Genomic DNA, 24,654 nt, shown 5'->3' with positions numbered 1-24,654 from the left:
AACGCAGCCCATCAGCCAAAGCAACAGCACGCAAAGACGCCCGCAATACAGAAAAACAAACACACACACCCGCGCCTCCCCTTCAACGCCCCCCTACACCCCCACAGACACATCCTCCCTCTCCCTCTCTCTCTCTCTGTTTTTCCTTTCGTGTTTCCTTCTCTCCTGTCGTCATGTTCCGGGGATCACCCATCGCCAGTCAAACGCCTGCAGACGGCGCAATAAAAATAAAAAAATATTTAAGCCTAAAATCACTTTCAAAAGTTCTTTCTCAAAAAATAAAATAAATATACAGCACCACTCCCCTCAAAAAAAAAAAAAAAAAAAAAAAAAATGGGAAAAAAAGAAGCAAGCCAACAAGTCAACAACGGCTAATGAGGAACCAACAGAGGCCCCTCTATTTCACTCACGTAACTGATGTTATGAGCGCGGACGCACGATGCCACATCCAGGGGTTTGAACCCCATACTGAGGCTTTCACACCATTGCCTGATCACGACCTCAATATGTTCCTTGACCCCCTTTTTAACTGTCTTGTCGCAAATTTTTACAAGGCAATAATCACCATTGAATATGAAGGCAACACCCTCCGCCACGGCAGACAGTTTGTTCCGCAGTGTCTCCATGTTCAGAGACATGTGGGAGGGGCGGTGTACCAAATAGATGGGGGCAGAAGGAGGGTGCACGATGCAATCGGCGACTTCATCCTCAAAGTTCACACTAAACACGCAGCCATAAATGGGAGTGATGCCGCGCAGTCGTCGAAAATCCGAGCCCACCTGAGCGAGTTCCTCCTGTGCAAACAAAAAAAGCGATCCCGTCATGAACGCGTCAATGACAGCGTCATGCTCCTTCATCTCACTCTGCTCCGCCACCTCAAACGATGAGGGGCAATGAAGCTGAATCCTCTTGTTTCTCTTTAGGAGAGTAAAATAAGTTTTCTTGAGTGTTGCCGTTAATATGCCAATGTTCTGCAAGGAGGGGGCACACGTCAACGTCCGCGTGTCAAAAAAAAACGGAAACATCTCTCGAATTGTACGTTTAAATTCGCACAGTGTCTCCGGCGGCGGCTGGTGCATGGCGGCACAGAGAAATGCCAAGTCGGAGAGACCATTGTGTATCACCAGAATCTTTTTCCAGCATCGCGTCGCCGTCACAAGTGTCTCCAGCAGACGTGTGCCAAAGTAGCGAGGGTCTTTCTCAATGGGCACGCCTTCATCACCTGATGATGGGACCCTTGTAATCGTCCTCCGCGAGAAGTGCAGCCCCAACACTCGCATGTGATTTTCAAATTCCGCAAACCACGGTGCCTTCATAAACGGAATGTTCAGCTCCACGGAGTCCCCCACTTCGGCCTGCTTCAGAAAAGAAAGAATGTTTTTGAACTCCGCAGAAAGCTGGCCTCTTAGCTCAGCGAGCGGCAATGCATTTATCCACCTATACAAGGCCGCCACTCTTCCCCCCTGTTCAATCAAGCGGTCCGCAGCAAACGGAATGCACAAGGCTCCCTGCTGTGCCTTGGCGTACTCGTCAAAGGACACAAAAAACAGGCCTTCCGTCACCCATTTGTTAAGGTCCATGGCGTTCTTCAACAAGAACACAGCCGTTTCTGAGGATAGAGTGACCGTTCGATCCCCCTCGTCCTTCTCTGGAGCGGGAAACAAGTAGCAAGAGTAGTTACGGACAGCTACGTGCCGCTTCTTCCTCTCAGCGTATCCCTTCCACCGCTGCGCCATTGCAATAACTGTGTTGATCTCATTCAGTGTTTGGTGCGCACGCAACCGTTCGTAGACGGAATTGAATTCTGCAACGCTCCCGCAGATATTCTCCGCCTCCCGCCGTCTCTTTTCGAGCTCCGCCAGTTCATTGGGGTCTACTTGTCCCTTGGAAACCCACGACTCAATTATCTGCTTGAGCATCGGTCCCATCAATCCACAAGGACAAAAGGATTTTGCTTCCCAGCCCATTGCGTCGCGGTAAGATTGAGAATTGACGCCCGCGCCCGGCGAATTCCCACCGGAGTTGCCTTCCAGGTCGGTATCACCGCGAAACATACTAAATCCAATCTGCAATGGACTAAACAGACGTGCTGCTGCCATCTTCTGCAAAAAAGCCTCCTCGGGCAGCCTAAGAAAATCGGAATTGGACTCGCGGTCAATGCCGGTAAACTCAAGATCGACGGCCGTAAAGTTTGCCTCGCTAAGATCCCTCACAAAGTGAGGAAAAATTTCGGTAAAATTTTGCCGCGTAATAAAAGTTATGTCAGACGTCATTTGCTTGCCTTTCCAACTCTCTCCCTCCCTATCTCTATCCTTATCCCTATCGGTGTGTTTATACGCACGCACACAGACCGATCCATTCGTATCATGAAAGGTTAAAAACATAAAAATAAAATAAGACGATAGAGAAAGAAGTCTGACACGCAGGCACAAAAAGTCACCCTCTTTTGACGGGCACTTCTCCCCTCCGCACGGTCCACTGCAAGAGACGGAGAGTTCAAAGGAGCATGGGAACAATGAAGCCAACAGCAATACTAGCAGCAGCGGTTACCTTCACTTCGGACGTGGGAACCGCAACCACAGTGTGTACGCGAGCAGCAATGCGCCCGAATAAAGATATAAAGGAAAAGTGCGTGGCTCTCTTCGCCTCCCACAGAGCGTCAGCCTTTTCAAACACGATCGATACAAAAGTAAAAAATCAAATTATTTATTGCCAGCATAAAAAAAAGGGTCTTTTTTCCCTCACTCCTCCAATACGCACTTCTCCCTCCACCTGTTCGCCTCCCGTCTTTCCTCATTCACAGAGCACAGGCGGCTAAAGTGGCGAATAACACCCCCAACTCGCACCACTAACACTAACACACACTTGCACTGAAGTTCATGGTATTATTTTGTCATTTTCAATACCGACATTACATAAAACAAGCATCCCCCACCAATACTACTGGAGCACACAGCAAGATTTTTTCTTGTGTTGCTTTGCCGCCTGAAGATGTCCTGCAGAAGCCACAAGATTCTGACAACCCTTCTCGACATTCTGCTGAATCAATATGAGCTGCTCATGCTGTCCTTGCAAAAGAAGTTGCAGATCACTAAAAAGTTGCAGGAGATCCTGCATCTCCTGCTCAAGCTCCAATACAGCATCCCGTGTGCGCGTCACCCGCTCCAGTTCATCCCGGGCCAGGGAAAACGACCGATCCTCATTGCCTGTCGCCACAAGCCGTCGCGCAATCTCAAAGGAGTTTTCAACAGTCATCTCACCCCGATTGAAATTCTCATTAACGCTATTCCCAACAACCCCAAAACGCGCCTTGAGACGCCTTGCAGTAGCATCAACCAAACGTTCTTCTTGAGCCTTCTGTTCCATCCACATGGTGCGTACATTTTGCATCAGTTGACACTCCATAAACATGGCAATGTTGTGTCGCATACGCAGCTCCGCCGTGTTTATGGGCCGACGGTTGGTATTTACTCCCTCTGCCAGCTGCTTGGTGGCGCGATTGTATTTGTGAATCATTTCCCGAGAGAAGTGGCACTCGGAACAAATCTTTTCCACCGCATCGTGTACGGCCTCCCGCTTCCTTGCGCACATCTCCACCAGTTGCTCTACGTGCAGCGCCTCCAGTGCCTCCACCTGCTGCCGTATTTTAGAAAGTGACGTGAAAATGGGTCGCGTTTCATCGTCAATTGGCAGCCACATGGCGCCGCGTTCAGTCCCCTCGCAGCCGTTATTGCCGTTGCCGCCGTAGATGTTGCCGTGCGAGGCCGCCCCCCGCCCACGGTGCGGAACCAGGGAGATGAACTCGGCCATGCGGTCACGGGCCATTGGGTGGCGGCCCCCCACGCCTCTGAGGACACACCCGTGTTCACCCCCCTCTCTCGCCTCCCTAAACGCTCTTTTCATGAAGAATTGATGGCGCAAACAAAGCAAACACACACACACACACCAAAAAAAAAAAAAAAAACGGCAAAAAGAGAAAGAGTTAAGCTGACAGACAGCATCACGCCTGCGCAGACACATCCCCCAAAAGTCAAAAAAATATATTTTAAGTCATCCTGAAGCATTCTCGTTGCTCCTCTGCGGCTCCTCTCATTCATTACAACTCTTCATCCCAAGGCCTTTTTTCGCTCCTTTTTATCCTCTTACTGAAATTCTTTTTACTCCTCTGACACCGCACACACAAACACGCACACACCTCTCTCCCTCTCTGCCTTCCTGCATGCGCTTCGGCCCCTTTGTTTTTTTGTCTTTCCGTTTCCCTCCATATTTTTTGTGCGGATTTTTTATTTTATTTGGATAAAACAAATTATCTTCTTTTTTTTTGTTTTTGGATTTTTTGTCCTCCTCATTTATTCGATTCATCCCCTGTTCCTTTTTTGCGTCTGCCTCCAGCCGTCTCACTGGATGCCGTAGACGTGGTAGAGACGTGTTCGGAGCTGCTCGCTGTACTCTGCCATTTGCTGCGTCCATCGGGCGCCAGCGTGTGCCCTCGCCGCCTGCAGCAACTCCCCCATCGCCCGCTTGACGTCGGCACGACACGACGCAAGCGAGAGGGCGAGGTCAAAAAAGAGGTGGAGACGAAGCACCACAAACGGTAACTGTTGTCGCACGGCCATCAAAAAGCCGCTCACCGCCTGCTCCTTGTGCGGCACATCCTTCACATTGCGCATGTACGAACAAAACGCGTCGGCAAAAAGGGAGACTTGGCAGCCGGACTGAGACTCCACCCCAGGATCGGCGTAGAGCATCAGGCCAAGACAGATACACAAGTTCTCCGCCATGTTGCGCATATCAGCCGCGTGGGAGACGGTTCCAAGAATACGGGCCATCGCCGCAAACAGCTGTGGCATTCCGTTTGCTGCGTCCAACGTGGACAAATTATCAATATCCATTTGATTCTCTAATAAATTGCACATACACCACCCGATATTGCTAATGACGCCATATGTGTTTTCATCTAGAACCGCCAGGTTTTCCAATGCCGCCTTCACCACACGTTCCAGTTCGCCCTGCACGGTGACAGGACAGACCTTTGACAAGTCGCCAAGAAGTGAAAAGCCACTCTGACGCACCTCTGCATCCTCGTCTCGGAGAGCCTCCAGCACTGTGTAAACAAGTGGCGGATGGCACTGCATGACGAGTGGTCCCAAACCCGTGCCAAGTGCATCAAATAGCCCGGATAAAAGATCTGCAGCTGTCACGAGAAACTCATACTCCGGTGGATCTTGATTCGTCCTTCGAGCTTCAGTGCGTGCCTGCACATGCATGACAAGTAAACAGTAAGAGCGTTCAAAAAGGTTTTTAGCCAACTCCGGCTGCACAGCTGCACCAAGTGCCCTGCAGACACCAGAGATGCATTTAAACAGGGAGAAAAGAAGCGGACTATCGTTGGGAGTGCTGCCCCAAATCTCACCGAGGGGTGCCATCAGCAGTTCCACAGAGTCCGGCCTAACGCGCAGTTGTTCTCCCATCGCCTCGCAGAATGTTTCCAAAGTTTCAAGCAGCAACACACGATTCTTGAGTTGATACCCGCGCAGACACCTTGCCATGCAGTCAATTATAAAAGGAATTTCATTGTCAAGCTGTCCTTCGTCACAAAGAACAATGGTCTTCTGCAGTGCCGCTGTGGCACCCTCCTGCACAAGCTTCGAGGGACTTTCCATCTTCTGAAGAACGCACGTTATAAAGCCTTTCAATTTCTCCGGCACGGAAACAATATGCTTTCCAATCTGCGTCATCGTCCAAAGTGAAATATTCCAAACGAGGAAGTGCACAGAGGGGTCCCCAAGCAACTGAAGTAGCCGCGTACTTATTTCAGGCAGATACGGCGTCATGGAGTCAAAACAGCCATCCATGATAGCCCCCAGAGCCAATATAGCGGCTTCCAACTCTTTCCATGAGTTGTTTGGTTGCATCATACCCTCAATTACAGTTAAAACCGTGAAAATAATCCTTTCACCATAATACTCAGCGATGGAATCAAGCGTCAGGGCGGACACACGCCGCAGGTTCCATTCTTCAACTTCCCCGTCGTCATCATCGGAATCATCATCCGCATCATTGGCGCCAGTATCGTTTACCCGTGCCTGATAATGCCTTGGTCTGATGTCATCAATCTTGTCAGGGACATTCCAGTCCTCGGCGCTGGCTTGCAACATGCTAATTTCCATTTCAGAGTACACCATGGAACGAATCAGTATGGGAATGATGTTCTCTAGCGTCGACTCCACCAGGGATGCAAACCTGGGAAAGCACAAAACGCCACGCCAAAACTCCGTTGCCTCAATGCGAAGGTCCTCATCTGTTCCATCTGGTGAAGCTGTTGCCATAGACATGAGGTTCGTTATTTTATGAAACAACTCGTCAGATATAAGGTCGTGGTATCCAAGTGACAAAACAAGACACTTCACAGACTTGGTGGACAACTGAGCAGAAGACGGGTTCTGCAGATTCATAAAGCAGGATTCAATGACATTTAGAACATAAGGACGCATACTGCTGTAAGAAAAGCTGCTACAATCAAAGCCCGCCTGCTCAAGCACTACAGAAACTGTATCTAATGCCTTTAGCTGCACCTCCAGGCCCTCTCGCCCTCCAAATTGTGCTCCGAGATAGGGCAAAACAGCACTCACAACAACACCAGTGAGTTGCCGCATGTCCAGGAGTTGCACGGTATCATCAACAATCTGCGACAATGCACGCATTGCGCCATGAACGGCGTGTAACTCCCCACTGCGTGTGGAAAAAACACCTGTGAGGGAACTGACGACGGGCTGCACCGGCCAATATGCTTCCCTGACAGCAGCACTGATGATGGCGCATGCCACAGCGCGTATGCCGCACTCCGGGTCCACCACTGCGCTCTCCATGACCGCAACCTGCAGCGTCTTGTTCTGCAGACACGATGGATGTGCCAAATGATTTTTAAGGAGGTATCCGACAAGTTGCCGTCCCCGAGTCGGCACCCTAGCGTCCGTAAACAACTCCGCGCAACTTGAAAAAAAGATGTCCGGGCTCTCTTTCAACCGCTGTAACTGTGCCTCACCATGGTGACGGATGTCTGGGTTCGCGTCCGCGGCAGCACCCAGGGCGTCAAGGATGGCCTGCCTCACATCGCTCATTGTTCCTGTGTGGACGAACGGAGCCGGTTTTTAAAAAAGAAAAAAAAAGAAAAAAATTTTTTTAAAAAGCAAATGTGAGAAGCAGAAATGACACAAAAATATGTTTCCGTGTCTGTGCACTTGCTTAACTGCAAAGAGACAGAAAGAGCGAAAAAGACCCTTCCTTCACCAATGCCACTCGGTTGCAACCGCACGGCACCGGCCGTGAAGCGCCAAACGATCGTCATTCCCTCCTGGAGAGGGGAATCAAGACGTCTGGTGGCGCTGAGGTGACAGAGCAAAGACCAAAATCACGCCAGCAACAGAGCTCAAAAAGAGTCCCATGCCTCAAATTCCTCCACTCGACTCATTCCGCCCACGCCCATTCTTCCTTTTCGCGCTCTCCCCTCTTTCACCTGCTCATATTCTCCTGGCAGCATCAGTTGCTGTTGTTGGTTGGCGCCGCTCACCAAGAGCAAACATGGAGTCCCGGCGCATGCAGCAGAAGAGGATAATAAAAGCTGAAGGACAAAAAAAAAAAAGGGCAATCACCCTTGTTCACCACCACTGCCAGAAGAGTCGATGCCCCTGTTGCTGCAAGAATTTTCGTCCGCATCCCAATTAGCGTCAACGCAGAGCCTGTACGCAGCGCTGAACTTACCTTGAAGATATGCATTATTGTTGTTCTTTGCTATGGCAAAGAGATGATCGAAGCGCCGTCTTGCCTCCTCACGGTCCTTTTTTTCCTCCAGCGGAACGCGGAGGTTGGCGTCCATTCCAAGAATATGTAGTGCCTCCGAGGATGACATCAAAGCCGTGCTGCAGCCCTCGCCTGTGGCTGTGCCGTCCGCCTCCTCCCTCAGCCTCTGCGCCTCGCGGTTGTGGGCGACCACGAAGGCCTGAAACACCAGCAGGCCACCGGCAACAATTAGACGGACCAGCTGCGGGGGAATGTGCAGCACACGCGTCGGGCGAAAGGCCGCCGGTTGCACGCAACGGACAACTGCCGTTGGACGGAAGAGCGCAAAGGCACGCCGCATCTCTCCTCTTTGCCCGTCACCCACACACGAACACGCAGAGAGGTACAAAAAAAGAGCCCGCAAAGGGAAATAAAAAAGAAAAAAAGTCTCGGCAAAAAAAAAAGACAGAAAAAATTCAAAAAAACAAATAGGAAAAAAAAAAAAACGTATCGATTTCAAAGGACTCGTAACAAAGAGAGGGCAACGGCAAAGCACCACAACAAAAAAAAAAACTGTCTTCACACAATTTCCGCCACAAGACGATTCCTTTGATGTTTTCGCACATTCTTCCATTCCTCAAACTCGGACTCACTCATCTGTAGAAGAGGGCCGGTCAAGGATTTCTTCATGCGAACAGGATCGTAATTGGGACTCGAGAGGGAGCGGTGGGTCTCTGAGTACAAACTCCGGATACGCTCAATGTTGGCTTCCGTCATTTTGTACACGGAAGACGACGCACGGGCCTTTTTCAGGGCCGCATCCCGCGTTCCAAGATAGCGTCGCTCCGCCCTAACCAATCTGTGTGTGATGTACCGATAAACTTCATGTAAAAGTGGCAATGTTCGGCGCTGTGGCAGGGGCGCCTCGCGGACAAACTTTACGAAACGTTCTTCCCAGTATGCTAGCTCCTCCATGGCGTCTATGAATTCTCCGCAAGGGTCAAAGCCCTCTCGGGGGCCAAACATCTTCTTCTCCCATTCCTTGAGCTGGGCACCGCCATGCTTTACTCGATCCTCCTCGACCTGCTGTCGCGTCCAGACGGGGTTCTGCGCCGTGATGGAGCGCGCAGGCCACGGGTCGTCACCGATTATGTGTTCTAGCGGAATTAGGCGATTAAGGCCTAAATCAGGTGGAAATGGAACATACTTCGCTGCGTGGTCCTTCGCGCTAGGAGGCTTGTGGCCGTACTCCTCCTCATACATCCGCTCTTGCGCCCGCTTGTACACAAAGTCGGCGTCAGGCTTGTGCCCCATGTCCCGCAACCTCAGCGCGTCGTGCAGAACATCACCAAAGATGGAGTCAACGCTTCTTTTACGACGATTTCTTCGTTGGTTCACTGCTGACGCTACCGGATCAATTTCATCCGGTAGTGCCTGGTCCTTCGATGTTTGCTTATCCTTCAGCGCAGCCTCAACGGCCTTAAACGAGTCTTCTGCGCCTAGTGCATCGTCGTCGGAGTGGCCCGGTTTGCCCTGCACCGACGAGAACAGGGCGCCTGCCGAGAGATTCGGGCAATAAAACAACAGCAGCGGCAGACAACCTCCACAATTGACAGCAGCCAAACGGCGCATCAATCCTCCACTTCCTCAGCACTACAAAACAAACGAACGAAAAAAACAAGAAGAAAGGTGTTACTGATACAAGGGAAATCACAATGAGCCCAGACCCCCACACGCCCAACCGATTACCTCGTTTCATCGCCTCCCTCTAGCAACATGGGCGTCGTCTTGCATCTCTGTACCTGCAAACGTGTAAACCTAAATGTCGCATGTCAGCGCATCTCATTACAACCCTTTTCCCTCTCTCCTCCAGTGAAAGTAAACAAAAAACAACAGCATGAAAGCTAAAATAAAAATAAAAAACCATCAAACCTCACCACAATTTCCCCATTTATCGGCAGTTTCATTTTTTAAATACAGAAGCAAGTGACAATATTAATGTTACATTTCTTTTCTCTATTCCACTCTGTGTGTGCCTGTATCCATCCCAATAGAGGAAAATAAAAAAAGTAAAACAAAGGCTGCCTCCGCTTCCGTTTCAGGCAATTCCTTTTCCCAAGGCCTCGTGGGCGTCTTCCCAGCGTCTCACAATGGCCTCATCGACGGCACATAAAGCAGCGTCCAAGAAGAACAAATGTGCCTCCAGCCCTCGCACGACACGCCGAACTTGATCCCCTTCTGTCTCTTTAGACATCATCGGTGCAGGCAGAAATATAGGACTTGATGCACCAACAGGCACCGAGGCGTGAGAAAAAAGAAATGCAATGTGCCTGAGCCACCGTATCCCTCGGCTTTTCGCCTCCACCTCAGTTAACCCGCTCGCCGCCTGCCTCATTGCCGTCCGTGCCGCATCCACTAGTTGAGTCGCAATAGAAGTTATGGGAAACGCAGCATCGCTGTCCATATTATTTTCACCGCTGCCTTTGGGGCTCAAAATAATGTAGCCCCCCGCAGCCTCCGCTTCATCGGCTTTGACGTGACACATCAGTTTCATCACCTCATTTAGAACATCGTGAAGCTCGCTGCTTCGCTCATTCCGCCCCCCATCCATCTCATTCATGAATTTAAAAAACACATCACCCAACACTTCCAACGGGGCTGTGCTGGGGGTGGAACGACAATCACCGTCGCCCTCTCGTGACGAATCAACGACATCATGGCCGCATGCAGCAGTACCAACCGCCAAAGTTTTGGCGCCAAAGGCCAAAGAGATGTATGCGGCAACGGAAGCCTCCATAATGCTCTTAAGTGGCCCTCGTGGAAGCTGATTGTCCAGGCCACAATCGCCGACTGCCAAGCGAAAGTCAATATCTGCTGATGCACTGAGAGCTGTTAACAACTCCGCCACATCTGCCAGCTCCACCATTTCTTCGGGTGGTTCTCGAAGCGTTGTTTCGGCCACGCATGGTGCCTCCAACAGCGTTTCCCCATCCCCCGTAAGCCGGAAAGGAACTCCCCCCTGTGATCCATGATTTATGAAATGTCGCCGCATCATCTCTAGAAACGGTGCCGCCGCGTCCTCCCCGGGCAATTCAACCTCTGCATCACCATGGCGGGTTCGAGAGTGCGGCGTGTCAGAGGACGGAAAGGAGGAACAACGGTGACTCTTCTGTATGCGCTCCCACTCATTCAACAGCTGTGCAACCCTTCCCGTTGGTGCCCCGGCGGGTAGTGGAGAGAAATTCATGTCCGCTGCATTCACAAGAGACTCGTCGCATGGATACAGATTATAACCAGAAAAAAACTCCTCCACCATTTCAAGCTGCCCCAATAGTGTCTTTAAGAGAAGTCCTTGACGTGGTCTGAAGACAGCGCTGTGGATTTTTTCCACAAAACGCATATCAACCTCCCGTTTCGCCTCTTCAAGAGCTTCCATGGAAGAAGCAACCGCGTCAAGCCCTGTTGGAATAAACATGTCCAGAAAAGCCTCTTCATGCTCTGCACGACAGCGTTTTGACGCTGGCTCGCTGTCAGCACCACCAGCAAAAACCAACTGCTCGCTGATGCCCCGCAACAATTTGCCCAGCACATCAGAGCCCCAGCCCACCGTTGTTGTCGGACAAGGCAACCAGGCAAAATCCTCTGGGACACACCACTCCAAAAAAAAAAGTGACTGTTTGACAAAATCACTGGAAATGAGGCTTGCTCTGCACCAATCGCATGAAACATCCCGCGACTGGAGATGTGCCATAAGCCAATTCCACCCATCCCCTTCTGTAATCAATGCTTTATTCGGATAACTCAATGAGAGCTGCTGCAGTTGCTCTGATAAAACACTGAATTTGGCGCTTGGTGGAAATCCACACAACCGAGCATAAATACCCTCCTCTGTTCCATCTGCATTGTCCGCGCATCGACATACAAGAGTCGGGAACATAGTTCCTGGCCCCCTCACCGCCGCCGTCTCTGGAGGCGATAGCACAATCATAAGCAGCTCAGGATGTCGTGAAATGGATGTCTTTTTCTGCATCCGCAATCCTCTCGTACTGTACTTCCAACACCGATGTGCCTCATCAAAGAACGTAGGGGCTTCCATGTAAATGTGATCCAAGTCAACAACGTAGTATCCGCGTTCCAACATAGAGGGGCTGGTCTGCCGCTGCAAATATGCACAGGCCTTGGCCGCGGAGGGACTCAATGAAAAGGTGTGCAACAGGGCATGTGGCTTCCGTGGGCATGACGAAAACCCTCTTTGGAAGGCCTTGAAGAGCCTCTCTTCAAATGGGCATAACGACGGGTCTCTTGTTTTCCTCCGTCTCCCTCTCACCCCGTTGATCGACATGTTACAACATGCGTCAGACGTGACAGTCAACGATTCGGCCAGAGCCTGCGTGACGAACACCAACATCCCACGTATTGATTGTGGAAACGGCGCCGTGTCTGAATTTCTTCCTCTTTTGCCGCCCAACGGCATGAAGTCGCTCTTCCCTGCAGCTCCCTCTCCCCACATCGGCGAGCAGGCAGAAAAAAGAAAAAAAAAGGAATTGATAAAAAAAAAGCTTGTCTCACAAGACCCGCGTCCGTGCATGCATGCTACCCAAATTGTCGTGATGCAAAGATAAAATAAAATAAACAGGCAATAAGGCGGATAAAGAAGCAAATTTAAGAGGGCAAGTGATGTTCTTATCTTTACCAACCCACATTAGAAAAAGTAAAAAAAAAAAAAAAACGTCGGAAACATTTGATGTATTTTTCTTTATCTCATGTTTTGTTGCTTTCCTCCCACCAAAACAAATCCTATTATGCCAACCGCTCCAAGTCACGAAAAAGTCGATTTCAGTAATAAAGTGATAATGATAGCACCTGCGTCAAAACTTTGAGGTACGCGTGCTCCTCAGCATGGTCTTCAGCACGTTGGGCTTCGAACGTGTGCATAAAGAACTTCAACGCAATTTCCACCTTCGCAGGACTGGGATGAAATTCCCTCAACTACCGAAGGTGGCGGTCGGCCTCCTGATACTCCATGCCGCATTGGCTCATGAGGTACGCCATGGCGAACATCCACGCCCTTGTCTCTCCCGTCTTGCACATAATGTACACAATAAGTTGATGGTTGGCTTTCAAAAGCACTCGCTTCTTTCTATCGCCAAAACGAAGCAATGAACAGAATCCCGTGGAGTCCAGTAGATTCTTTTGAGTATCAACTTGTCCAGCGTCCACAATAGTTAATGCCATGTGAACGCTTCTGCAGACGGTGGACAATAATTCAAGCATTTCATTCCCCACCTCCTGCGCATTCTCCAGTTTCTCCGGGGCAATGAATGGAGCAAAATATTAATCCACCACCCCAGGGAAACGCTCCCAGTCCTTCAACGTGGCAAAGCCAGGCGGGACCGTCTCCCCCAACTCCATACAAGAGACCACGGAAAGCATGCTGCCACCGCGTGCTAGGCACTGTCGCCATATTTCCAGCATGTGCCCCGCTCCATCTTGTTTCGGGTCGGCATGCGGTACACCCCCACTATAATGCGGTCAACTACCCATGTCCACAACTTCCTCCCAACAGACGGGGTCGTCGATACCACTGAACGCTCTCTTGAAGCCATCGCCAACGGGTTAACATATTCTTCGCCATGAGAATTCGTGTTTGAGCTCTTCTTCTGAGGTGCGAACGGCTGCACACAGAGCCCTGGACTCAAGAGAGTCTGCAGTAACTTGGTTTGAAAAAGACTGCCAAGACCTCTTGAATTGCTGCCACCGCGCTCCCCCTGCAGTTTCCGCAGTCCCTCCTCCAAGAAGTTGTTGTAACAGTCCTCGAGATACAACATGACCAGCTGATCATCCTCGGAAAGACTCCGCCGGCCCAGCAACGCACTGAGCTCCGTCAGCTCCCTCAAATTGCACTCATCCTCCCGTCTCAAACTGTTCAACGCCTCCAGGAAAAAGAAAAAAAAGGACGGCAGTCCGTCAATTGCGCCCCCTCCCAGCTCCCCCCTCACGTCGACTGCCCGATCGACCGACCTAAATAGGCGGCCTGGGTGGCACCAAAAAAAGAGTGAGCAAAAGAATCAACAATTAATGACCATATCAATAAAAAAATAAAAAATAATAAATAATAATAATAATAAGACAAGATGGTGGTAGCAAAAGGATGCAAACAATTCCTTGAATGAGAAAGCTGATTTTATTCCACCAAAGATCAACAACAACAACAACAACAACAACACGGCAAAAAAACGAGAGAAATAAGAAAATGAGGTGGTGTTAACCTGAACCAACCAACAGCTACAAAAAGATATCATTGCCTTCCTTCCACCCTGAATACTCCACGCAAGCACCACATTCCGTGTCAGTAAAATGGTTTGTACCGTGCAAGACGCCAACTCAATATTGCCTTGGCCGAAGGTTTCAAAGGGCGCCGCATCCACGTTGTAACTGCCCCGTTACCCATTTGCATTTCACTGTCTGTTTTGTAAATCATCCATCGTGAGAGGTGAGGTAGGGAGACCTTCAACCAATTTTCTCGGATGTAGGATGGAATGTGGTCCGTTCCCTTCTCGCGGTATCTGGGATTCCCCCACGTATCCCATGGATGGCCCTCAATATAACTGTTGGGAATACCAAAATATATGTACTCCCGCACGGACCCTATACGTCGAATCATGGAAGTAGGATCATTGTTCATGATCATGTCAGAAATCAGCACAATGGCGGGTTCGTACTTCTCTAACGCAACCTGATCCTTCATTTTTATTATAGGATGAGGTTTAAATTCGTCCTGTTTATTTGGTGGTATGACAAGAAGATATGGATTCATGTTGGGCTTCTCGTGAACATGAATGACGGGTACGGGGATCTTTCCTGTTTGATTCAGTAGGCCGCCCAGCTTTCCTGTGCGGGAGCCCAAAAACAGGATGGGCGCTTTCCTCGCCCTCGGATCCTCAATGAGAGAGTGACGGTAGGCGAGATATTCCGCGGTGCCATCAATCAACTCCCTTGTGGGAAACGTGGATTGCGCTGTCACCATCAGTAAGTACGCCAATGTGTTAAAAGGTGTGTAGTAGTTCCAGAACAGGCAATACCACTCTTCAAAGCTCATTACTGTTTGCTTGTTGACATCACACCGAGAAAGTGGAAGTCGTGAAATGTCCTCCAGGCGTACAAAAGGGCCCTGCCTCCACCAAAGCGGCTTTTTAAGTCCAACGGTTCGCAGTGCGGCTGCATATGAGGGGATATGGGTGGGATAAAAGCACCTCTCCAGCTCTGCAAGGTCCACATTCTTGGCCCTTAAGAAATTGTTTCCAAGAGACTCGGCGTAGAGCACCGCGATGGCCTGCAAGTGACTGTCCTTTCCTTTTTTGTCAGCCTGCTGCAGACGCTCACGAAGAGCATCAAAGCGCTCCGCATCAAACTTTGGATTCATGGAGCCGGTAAGTTGCACAAACTTGGACTCCGCAGCTTTGCTGTGGAAACGGTTAACCGGCGGCACCTCGAAGGTGTAGCCATCGATGGTCGCCACCTTCTCGTAGATGCTGCGCTCTTCCTCGGAGGAGTACTGCACCCCGAGTTGCGTGGGCGTGCCAAAGCCCCCGCCACGGCCAGCGCCAGACGACATTCCCACCCGCTCACCCTTCGCAACCCTAAGAGCCTAAAAACAAACAAACACACGCCAAAAAAAGTCATTTTTGTGGGGAGGGAAGGGGTTCGTTGAAAAGAAAAACAAGAATAAAATCCACAAAACCACGTCAATAAACTCGCATGTAATCACTCATCACCACCACCACCAACACCACCAACAACAACAAGAACAACACCGCCAGCTCTAAATCTTTGACGCCCCCCTCTTGGGCAATAATTCACTTTCCTTTTTCTCAATTTCTTATTTTTCCCCTCCGTGTTCCTCGTCCACTACAGTTATAAAAATAAATAAATAGATATATATATATAAGCAGAAGCCCGAAAGCAACATATATGCACACACACAAAAAAAAAAGGCATATACATTGAATTATTTCATTTTATCCCTTTTATGGAGCATAATCCTCTATGCAATTAAGTTTGCTTGCGGATCACGGTAAACTGGCGTCATTGCACCTGCTGGGCACTCATACGGCGCACAACCGTTGCTTGAAAACAGAAGGGCTGACTGCCGCGTAGGGTGAAAGTGCGCTGGACGCTCGGTAACCCTGCAGAAGGGCTGCGAATTTGCAGGAACACCGGACACCCTCCGGTCGCAATTCGTGGAAATCGTCGCCCCAATTCGTTGAACCACCTTCGTCAAGGAAGAAGTAATCATGAAAGAGAGGAGATGTGGTTGCTGCTCCATGCCTGGCGGTATGCCAAAGTCACTCCCCGTCCTCAGCAAATGCTCTGCTATCGCGTCATTATCGCTGGGTGCCGCCTCATGTTGCATAAGAAAATGCAGCACGCACAGTCTGGCACACATCAACCGTCGAAGCTGTAGCAACTGCAATGCGGTTATCCTATCGCTGTTGATGTACACACAACTACCGCTTTGGGCCACCTCAAACGTAACTGACTCCGCGTCCTCATGGATTTCCTCGTAGACAAAGCGACTGCTTAGCAACAACAGCATGACGTTAAACACCTCTGGCTTAAGCTGCGAGGAGAACGAACCCAAAAGACGCCCGTAAACAGTTTGTACGGTAAAAGGGATGCACACCGTGTCGCGTTCCCATGGGCACGTGGTTGGCACCGATCGATCCCTACAACAATTGATGTTCACAAATACACCACTTCCGGCATATCCCTTCTTCTGTGCGACACCCGCATCAAAAAGCACATAAATGCCGTGGTGCATGTGAGCTGCTGAACAAATAAAAGAAAGTGTTAATGCATTTTCATTATACTGCTCCATTAACTCATCCACATCTGTAACGTCTTCAAAGGGAACTATAGCGGCAAGTTGTTCCCTTGTTTGCTTTGCTACAAGAAGAATATCTGTAATACGAGCCCGGCTCAAATATCGTTCTTCACACCATGCGTTCTGCCCCTCTTCCGATATACCCTCACGCTGCATCGCCATGTAAGCAATGACTGCGCCAACGGCAGAAAGTGCATCGTTGTAGTATTCCCCCTTAAATATTCGCATAAATTTCTCCACCTCATTCAAAAGATGTAACCGCTGTAACTTATCCGTCGCATTGTACGGCACATAGAAGGGTGTGTTGCAGGAGACGCAAGATGCAGCAATAACAGAAAGTGTCGTAAGACCCATAATGAGCCCGCTGAACACAATAGTGCCCGGCTCCACACCAAGGGGAAGCCCCCCAACAATCAGCCCACGCAGAGACAATTTAAAGCGATGTTGAGCCAACGGGAGACCCAACACGTCATTATCATCCTTTCTGGACGCATATGCATCCGCAATAAGCGCACTCCATGCGTCCTTCACACGGTGATTTATGGTGTTATCGATTGCCTCAATCAATGATCCACAATCCCCCTCCGGCACAATATACCCACCATCACAGAGCGTTGAAAGACTCAATTCCACACTTACCTTCCGAGGCTTTTCACGACATAAGGAAAACATTAGAAATGGTGAGGGTGTCAAGTGAAGGCAGTGAAGCACAATTTCATGCAATACGGCATTCCCCAAGCGAGATTCATTTGGAGACAACTGTTGCGCCTGCTTTCGGGACAAAAGAGTAAAGAAAAACCCCTGTTGCACCCGTCCAATACGGCCACGGCGCTGCAGCATATTTACCGAACTTTCCCAAACAAGTTCCAGAGGCGGAAATGCCACCGAGTTGGGGTTGGTCTCAATAATATGCGGTCTCTTAGCCGTGCCGGAGTCAATGACAAACACAACATCTGGCAAAGTCAAAGACACCTCGGCTATGTCTGTGGCAACGTAGACCTTCTTTTTTGTAACAGACTCCCGCTGAAGTGCTTCCTGAATGAACCCAAGCTCAATATCACGGTACCATGGAATAGGGTCCAACTGATCGCCCAGATTGTTCCGAATCCACAAAGATATCTGTTCCACAACTGTACGACCCGGCACAAAAACAAGAATGCTGTGTTGCGGTGCTGCTGTGTTCGCCAAAAATTTTAACATCTCCTTCAGCATCAAAATAATGGTATGAAGCTGAATAGATTGCACAACTCCCGTAGGACATGTACTTGGCTCAACAAAAGTCATGCCAATAAGTTTGCTAACATCCTCCAAGTAATAATCATGAATGGGATACATGGCATTGGCTTTGGAATATTCAGCTACTGACAAATTCTCAAAGAAACAATTCCACTTAGATACCTCTGCGGTGGCGCTGCAAAGCACCAGTCTTAATTTTCCCGGATTACGTAGCATCACGAGCTTCATCATAAGAAGAAGTACCTCAACCTCGGTAGTACGCTCGTGAAATTCATCAAATATAACGTGTGTAATGCCAATATCATTAGGAGAATTGTGAATCAAGTGTAGAAAAAGAGTGTAATTTGTCACATACATAATTGGGGTTTCACCTAACGTTCCCACGTGTTCCCCCCGCACCCAGTAGCCCACCTTTCTTCCAACCTTCTCGCCGTACAATGCGGCGACGCGTTGTGCCAATTTAATTGCGGGCGTGCGTCTTGGTTGGGCGTTTACCACCTTGGCATCCGGCTGTCCATCGAGGATGGCCTTTGGGATGAGCGTACTTTTGCCTGTGCCTGTGTCTGTCACAACAATTGTGACGTCGTGGTCCCGAATCAGTTTTCGGCACTTTTCAACGTCAAGAGTCCCCACAACGCCAATCGCAGTGCTCGCTTGCGCCCGAAGGTGCTCTGCACCCCCCTCGTCATCGGTTTGAAGGGCGTAAAGGCTTTTAAACTTGTGCAAAATCTCCTCATCAGAAAGGGATGGCAATATATGATTTACCGTTCCTGCGCCGTTCACTCCACAAGGACTATCCTTCCGGTTATCACCAGACCCAGTTCTGTGACCAAATTCAACTTCGCTTATGGGCTCCCACTTCCGTCCCATTGATTGGTTTCTGTAGATCTGCTGCTGGCGCTGGAGCCCAAAATCCCGATTGCCTCGCCGTACTCCCCCTTGTTGTTGCGATGGCTGAGGCAATGAATGCGCCACTGCTTTCGAGTCTATCCATTGCTCGCCCAACGGCAAAATTCCCTCTTGCGTCATTATTGACTGCTGCTGTCTCAGTTGTCGCTGATGTTGCTGTAATTGAACTGACTGCTGCTGCTGATTGAACTGCGGCCGGCTTAAGTGGTGCAGTGAAGAAACCGGAGCATGCGTCCTTTGCTGCTGCTGCTGCTGCTGCTGCTTTAACTTTGCCAGCTGCTGTATCAGCCCACGCTCATCTCCTTGCCGCTGAGAGAGGCAAAGCAAAGAGAGTTCTTGTTGCTGTAACCTCTGTTGCTGAAGAGCAATCTCCTGCTGAACCCTAAGTTTCTCCTGAGCAAGTTCTTCTTGCACCCTCTGCTGTCGCAGTAAAACACCTGGCGAGACTGAATTTGTCCCTGCCTTTTTTGTCGTTTCCCAGCTGGTGCCCAATGGATCCGCCGCTCCGTATGTGTTCATGCCAACCGGTGGGGGCGGTTTTGGTGCTACCGGTGACGGCGCCCATTTTATATCGACTCCAGTGGAGTGAGCAGTGCTCAAAGGCACCGGCAATGGATTGCCATGAATAAATTCTGGTGCAAAAGGAGGAACGTTAAGACCTTTCGTACCATCTATTCCCCCATGAGGCGATGACGCCTGCGCTACTTGCCGTAATGGTTTCTCTTCGTGCTGCTTCTGTGGCAAATGCTGGGATCGGCGCATAGAAGTAGAGTTGAGCGTGTACATTGGCGCAGCTCCGTGGCAACACGTGAAATTCCGACCACCTACGCCCCACACCCTGCTAATAACGTGGCCACTGGGCTCGTGTGTGGATGTGGATACCTAATTTGTATATGCGTGTAGTGCCCGCGCCACCGTTGGCTTCTCTCTCCCTCCTCTCCTTCTCCTCGGGCAGTTGTCCCTCACAATTGAAAGAGAGCGAAAGAAACACTGCCCGCGCAGTAAAAAATACGCATTAAAAAAAAAATGTGCAGAAACAGGAAAAAAAAAGTAACCAAGTGCCGCAGCGGTAGTCCACAAAAAAGCATCAACAAAAACCCCACAAAAGACGTGGGAGGAGTTATAATGTGCAAAGAGGCATGCATTCCTCTCGTACGCGCAAATAACTTCGCCCCACGCTCCCGCCACGGCTCACAAGCATACAGCACGGGGCGGCAGCGTCAATGTGATGACAGAAAGTAGGGATATATTTAACCAAAGATAAAAAAAAAACACACGCGTTTGGCGTTCAAAAGATCCGCCCGGACGGATCTTGAGCTTATCTAAAGAAATCAAGCAAAAGAGGGAAAAGGGGTAAATGGAGAGGCAGCGGATTCGCCACATCCTCAATGTTTGCTCCAAGTAAATACATGTGTATTCGGAGAGCCACTCTCGTGACACGGCGCAGTCTATTCAGATTGGTGATGTTTCTTCCTTACGAAGTGGAAAATTTTGTGCCCATCCACAAGACCCCGCCGCGAGGTAGGAATCAAAAGAGGATGAGTGGGAAAGCAGAAAAGAAAAAAGCATTCGTCTTGCCGTTATCGGTTCCTCGACTCCTTCCACCGCGGTGTTTTATAGCATTCATAAGATGGGCAAGCATCGCAAATAAATATATTCGCCTTTGATGGAGGATATATTAATCCAGATAACCAACCTCCCTCGCGATCATTCTCTTCACAAGCTCCTGGAAGCATGCCCGTTCTTTGTTTTTTGCTTTTTGTTTCTTTTTTTACTTCTGCTGCTGTTTGTGTGCATCATTGATGCAATGACTACAGAACACAGGCACACACACACACACAAAAAAAAAAAAAAAAGAGTCGTATTTGACATCGGTATTAATAACTTATGTGTACTTTTTGCATCCCTTTGTTACCTCCTCTTTGCGTTTTCAAAGAAACCTCCATAATTTGTCACAACCACTCCTTCCACCCCCCGTCTGCCGTCTCCACTCTCCGCAAACAGGGCATTCATTGGGCCGCAGATATTTCTTGCACAAAGTTTTCTCTGAGATTGGCAATTGCCATCGTCGCTTCTTCCGCCGTCGTCCCTTGGGCGACCATCCAGGCCAGGAAAGTAAACGAATTTGGCGGTGGCGCCACCAAAGCCCCTGGCACGGCAGCCACTCCATAGTCAACAAGTCCCTTTCCAGATACGGGCACCTCCAGCCGCACCAAACTCCCTTCCTGAAAAGGATAGATGTTTACAGAAGCACAGTAGCAACTCGGCGGAAACAAGGCATCTTTCGCCTCATTCTCGTTGCTGCCTACCTCCTCCAGTTTCTCCGGGTAGAGGAGAAAAAGCTGCTCTCTTACTGACAACCCCAATGCACACCGCACCAGTGACTCACCCAGCTGCAGGCCACGGTAGCAGGTTCGTAGCATGCTGTTTGTCTCCGCACTCCCTAGGCGACAATTCACCTCAATCACATACGCCTGGCGTCGTTCAAAGTCATATTTTGCCTCAAAATGCAAAACACCATGAAGATCCTTGCCGTGGAGTACCACAAATTTATCCAATAGCCTCATTAATTCTCGTTGCTCGTACATTGGCAGTGCCGTGGGGCACAGTCCTCCCTCCTCAAGAAAATAAGGCGGACGCACCTCAAAGTTATCGGAGATGGAGCAGAAAACAACATTACCATTTTCTACACAACAGTCCAAATCAACCTCCTGGCCGCCAATGTACTCCTCGAACAGTATTTCCACCCTCTCCATCCCCTCCGCAGGGTTAAGGACGGCTGTCAAATGCTTCATATCACTATGCGAGGCAAAAGCATCCCACATCAAGAGCGCATGATCCCGCACGTCCTCCACACCGTAGCAGAGTTTTGCCAATATACTCCCTGCCCCAGGGGAAGGCTTCAACACAAGGGGAAAAGTCACTCCCGCCGCTTTCAGAGTCTCTTGAATGTGCACTACTAGTTCTACTGATGCTGTTTGGGGGCGAGTCAAAACCCCCGCTTTCGGAGACGCGATGCCTTCCCTTGCACAGTCCTCGCGAAGGAGGGACTTTACACATGTCCTTCGTAACTTTTCTGGTGGCAGTGGAATGGGACGATACCCCATGCGCTGAGACAACACAGCTGCAGGGTAGATACCGTACTCATCAAACGATATGATTGCATCCGGTAACAATTCGTGCTGCGTAAGAAAACGCCTAAGTATGGGTTCAAGTGCATCCACTTCATTTGTGTCATGTTGCAGATGATAATGAAAGACCCCATCAAACGCATCGGCCGGCCGCACCGGGTGGACGACCACAAAAATAACGCCCATTTCCCGGAGGTGTTTGTAGATGGGGGCTCGTGCAACACTGCTCGTTCGGAGCAGCACCACAACCTTTCCTTCCATTATTTGCCTTTGCCGTTCCTTCCGTTCCTCTTGTGATCTTTTGCTCGCCCTCCTCCCTTCGCCGCAAACAGTCGTAACGCAAACACGCACGCAGGCCTCCACCCACCCCACCGCAACCAAAAAATGAAAATTAAAAATTAAAAATTAACAAGAGAGAAGATATCCGACGCAGCAGTGCACATCCCACCCGTGTGGGAGCCGCTCATGCCTCCACACTTCGATGATTAAAAAAACAAAGCAGCAGCAGCAGCAGTAGTCAAATCAAGACGGGCAAACACACTACTCGTGCAAGCCACAAAAAAAAAAAGAGAAAGGAATGGCAAGAGGTAAAACCTCATCGGGAAATATACGGCAGAAGCAGAACACAAGAGATCAACTTTGTAAATCGTCACGTCTCCTTGTAAAGAAAAAAAAAAAAAAATGAACTTTCCACAAGGCAAAAGTGCAGGCGGGTAACAAACAGAGCGGAATTTAGTAGGGGAGAGAAAACATCACTGGCATCAAAAAAAGGTAAAAGTAAAAGAGCAGAAATGTACACACAAAAAAAAAAAAAGATAAAGAAAGAAAAAGACGCACAGCATGGCTTTAGAACTAATTGAAGCTGAGATCACGCGTGTGCCTCTGTAGTGTATTCCCTAGAAACCATGAAGAACGGTTGCTTCTACGCAGTCCTCTGCCTTCTCTCCCTCTCTTCCACATGCCAATATATACATGAACCAAAGATAGTCTACACAATCACAAAAAAAAAAAAAAGGAGAAAAAGCATAACTCGTCTCAATGAAGCAATGTCCTATTGCACATCCTTCCTTCTCCCCGCCCCCTCACATTTCAAGTTATCTTCCGCCGTTTTCCCTTGAAAATTTTTTTCTCCTGCCCATATAATTCCGGGGCAACCACGTTGCGTATCCCGCACATCACCTCAAGTGCCCCACGCATAAATCCATCAAAAACCAGTGAAGCCGCCAGCGGTAAACGCATAGGACTTCCGTGTGGCCCCAAGCAATACGCGGCAACGTTAGAGGCCAAGCGAAGTCCTTGAAGAAGCTCCGCAAAGCCACGCTTCAAACCCTCCAAAAGACTCACCGGCTGCGACCCACGCGACACGGGCGACAATTCACTCACTGGCAACACGGAAGTAATCACGGAGGAGGTCGTGTTATGTGCCCGTCGCGAAACCGCCACCGCGCTGTTGAGTGATTGAGAGACAAGTGTAAAGAGAAATTTGCGAAGAGCGGCGGAAAGGGCAGAGAAAAAACGTCTGTTGCGACGATATTCATTGAGAGGAGCAAAAAGAATCTCCACGCCTGCCGTCCCAACGTTTGACGCCAACTGCAGCGGCTGCACCCCGCAAAGAAGCATGAAAAGACCATGAAAATTGAGTATCTGTTCCCGCATAAGGTCTAAAATGCGGTCCCCGACACGGTGGAGAGGGCATGCCGTGACAAGGATAAGCGGCACCTTGATCTGCGCCCGCTCAATAGAAGGCAAAAGAAAGTTGCAGAGTTCAAACATATCCATACGAGTGGCTCGAGAGGTGTCGTGGCCCTCAAAATAGACGTAGAGTATCAGTTGCACTGGAAATACGACAATCTTACTGAAGAAAAGCGTCTGAGACTGCACGTCATCCGAAGCAATACTTTCGTTGGAAAGAGTCTCCGGGTCTTCGATAAATTTGGACAACAAATTCATGGCACGTCGGTGCACGGCAACAGTGACTGGCTGCAACCGCACAATAAGCTGCTCCTCCGGTTTCCCTACAACAACCATCCCGGCATTCATTGAAGAAGACCGCGGTACAACTGTCGTCCACTTCATCTCAAACAAATCGCCATCATGGTCACGTAGAGATGGCGGAAGGGATGCCATAAATAGCGTGCGCACAGAACTCTTCTCGATGCAATCCACCACTTCTCCATCCCGCACGGACAAATACACCTGCAATAAGTTCGCCTTTCCGGGAACAAACAAATCCACTTGAAGTCGGATACCAGTGAAGCGGCCAACAACGTACTCGTCCTGTCTTCGCCCAACGCCAAGGAATCCGCTTCGTCGTCCCTCGCGTCTTCCCTGGTGAAGCTCCACGTCTGAGTCCATCCCACTCCACAGCACGGAGGGCTCCTGCACCTCCTCCTCCATGTTACCAAAGCGCTGTATGGTGTGGAGGTAGCTTTGAGGCACATCAAAGTGAATGAAATCCTCTCCACCATACAAATGTGCAATAACGTCACAGTCATAGAGGTGAATCTCCATCGACACCAAGTTGTTCGGCGGCAATGGGCGCGGGACACACCTCCGGTTCTGTGCATATTCCGATGATGCGCTACACCAGGCCCCGTATATGGATAAGAAATTCGTATATTTGGATCGCCCTATCAAATTTATAGAATCATTTTCAAAAGTCTCCCAGACAGGCGCAATTGAGGCTTCAAGCTCAGCAGTTTCAATAATATCAAA

At 49.6% G+C, this 24,654-nt stretch overlaps 10 protein-coding genes across 10 annotated transcripts, besides 16 other annotated features; all 10 read right to left on the bottom strand.

Annotated features, from left to right (window-relative positions):
• Window positions 1-8,433: part of a sequence feature (heterozygous, non-Esmeraldo-like haplotype) that runs on past the window's edge.
• Window positions 115-165: a sequence feature (GA-rich).
• Window positions 221-243: a sequence feature (AT_rich).
• Window positions 309-348: a microsatellite.
• On the bottom strand, window positions 372-2,384 carry Tc00.1047053510655.110 (ribonuclease, putative; the record flags this gene model as incomplete). The annotated part of the gene is made up of 1 exon (XM_808194.1): window positions 372-2,384. One exon carries the CDS (start codon window positions 2,382-2,384, stop codon window positions 372-374), a length of 2,013 nt encoding a protein of 670 aa, XP_813287.1.
• Tc00.1047053510655.100 (uncharacterized protein) lies at window positions 2,941-4,020 on the bottom strand (the record flags this gene model as incomplete). Its single annotated transcript, XM_808193.1, has 1 exon — window positions 2,941-4,020. The coding sequence occupies one exon, from the start codon at window positions 4,018-4,020 to the stop codon at window positions 2,941-2,943; it is 1,080 nt and encodes a 359-aa protein (XP_813286.1).
• Window positions 4,398-7,121, bottom strand: Tc00.1047053510655.90 (hypothetical protein, conserved; the record flags this gene model as incomplete). Its single annotated transcript, XM_808192.1, has 1 exon — window positions 4,398-7,121. One exon carries the CDS (start codon window positions 7,119-7,121, stop codon window positions 4,398-4,400), a length of 2,724 nt encoding a protein of 907 aa, XP_813285.1.
• Window positions 7,149-7,189: a sequence feature (AT_rich).
• Window positions 7,649-8,140, bottom strand: Tc00.1047053510655.80 (hypothetical protein, conserved; the record flags this gene model as incomplete). Its single annotated transcript, XM_808191.1, has 1 exon — window positions 7,649-8,140. The coding sequence occupies one exon, from the start codon at window positions 8,138-8,140 to the stop codon at window positions 7,649-7,651; it is 492 nt and encodes a 163-aa protein (XP_813284.1).
• Window positions 8,234-8,285: a microsatellite.
• On the bottom strand, window positions 8,359-9,411 carry Tc00.1047053510655.70 (hypothetical protein, conserved; the record flags this gene model as incomplete). The annotated part of the gene is made up of 1 exon (XM_808190.1): window positions 8,359-9,411. One exon carries the CDS (start codon window positions 9,409-9,411, stop codon window positions 8,359-8,361), a length of 1,053 nt encoding a protein of 350 aa, XP_813283.1.
• Window positions 8,434-8,616: a sequence feature (areas merged during assembly that could not be assigned to a particular haplotype. This can correspond to areas where the two haplotypes were merged or to regions with more than two copies in the genome that were merged during assembly.).
• Window positions 8,617-24,654: a sequence feature (heterozygous, non-Esmeraldo-like haplotype).
• On the bottom strand, window positions 9,878-12,367 carry Tc00.1047053510655.60 (hypothetical protein, conserved; the record flags this gene model as incomplete). Its single annotated transcript, XM_808189.1, has 1 exon — window positions 9,878-12,367. The coding sequence occupies one exon, from the start codon at window positions 12,365-12,367 to the stop codon at window positions 9,878-9,880; it is 2,490 nt and encodes an 829-aa protein (XP_813282.1).
• Window positions 13,856-13,907: a microsatellite.
• Window positions 13,980-14,005: a microsatellite.
• Tc00.1047053510655.40 (hypothetical protein, conserved) lies at window positions 14,129-15,394 on the bottom strand (the record flags this gene model as incomplete). Its single annotated transcript, XM_808188.1, has 1 exon — window positions 14,129-15,394. The coding sequence occupies one exon, from the start codon at window positions 15,392-15,394 to the stop codon at window positions 14,129-14,131; it is 1,266 nt and encodes a 421-aa protein (XP_813281.1).
• Window positions 15,549-15,574: a microsatellite.
• Window positions 15,694-15,727: a sequence feature (AT_rich).
• Tc00.1047053510655.30 (helicase, putative) lies at window positions 15,824-19,594 on the bottom strand (the record flags this gene model as incomplete). Its single annotated transcript, XM_808187.1, has 1 exon — window positions 15,824-19,594. One exon carries the CDS (start codon window positions 19,592-19,594, stop codon window positions 15,824-15,826), a length of 3,771 nt encoding a protein of 1,256 aa, XP_813280.1.
• Window positions 19,047-19,071: a microsatellite.
• Window positions 20,276-20,536: a mobile genetic element.
• Tc00.1047053510655.20 (hypothetical protein, conserved) lies at window positions 20,818-22,200 on the bottom strand (the record flags this gene model as incomplete). Its single annotated transcript, XM_808186.1, has 1 exon — window positions 20,818-22,200. One exon carries the CDS (start codon window positions 22,198-22,200, stop codon window positions 20,818-20,820), a length of 1,383 nt encoding a protein of 460 aa, XP_813279.1.
• Window positions 22,319-22,348: a sequence feature (AT_rich).
• Window positions 22,703-22,771: a sequence feature (T-rich).
• Tc00.1047053510655.10 (hypothetical protein, conserved) lies at window positions 23,029-24,654 on the bottom strand (the record flags this gene model as incomplete). The annotated part of the gene is made up of 1 exon (XM_808185.1): window positions 23,029-24,654. A coding segment is annotated over one exon (1,626 nt), but the record flags the coding sequence as incomplete, so codon positions are not given.

This window comes from Trypanosoma cruzi, genomic scaffold (assembly GCF_000209065.1).
Source record: "Trypanosoma cruzi strain CL Brener 1047053516807 genomic scaffold, whole genome shotgun sequence".
NCBI classification, from domain to species: Eukaryota; Euglenozoa; class Kinetoplastea; order Trypanosomatida; family Trypanosomatidae; genus Trypanosoma; species Trypanosoma cruzi.
Note: the sequence above shows the minus strand (reverse complement) of the source record. Positions and strands in the feature narration are given on the sequence as shown.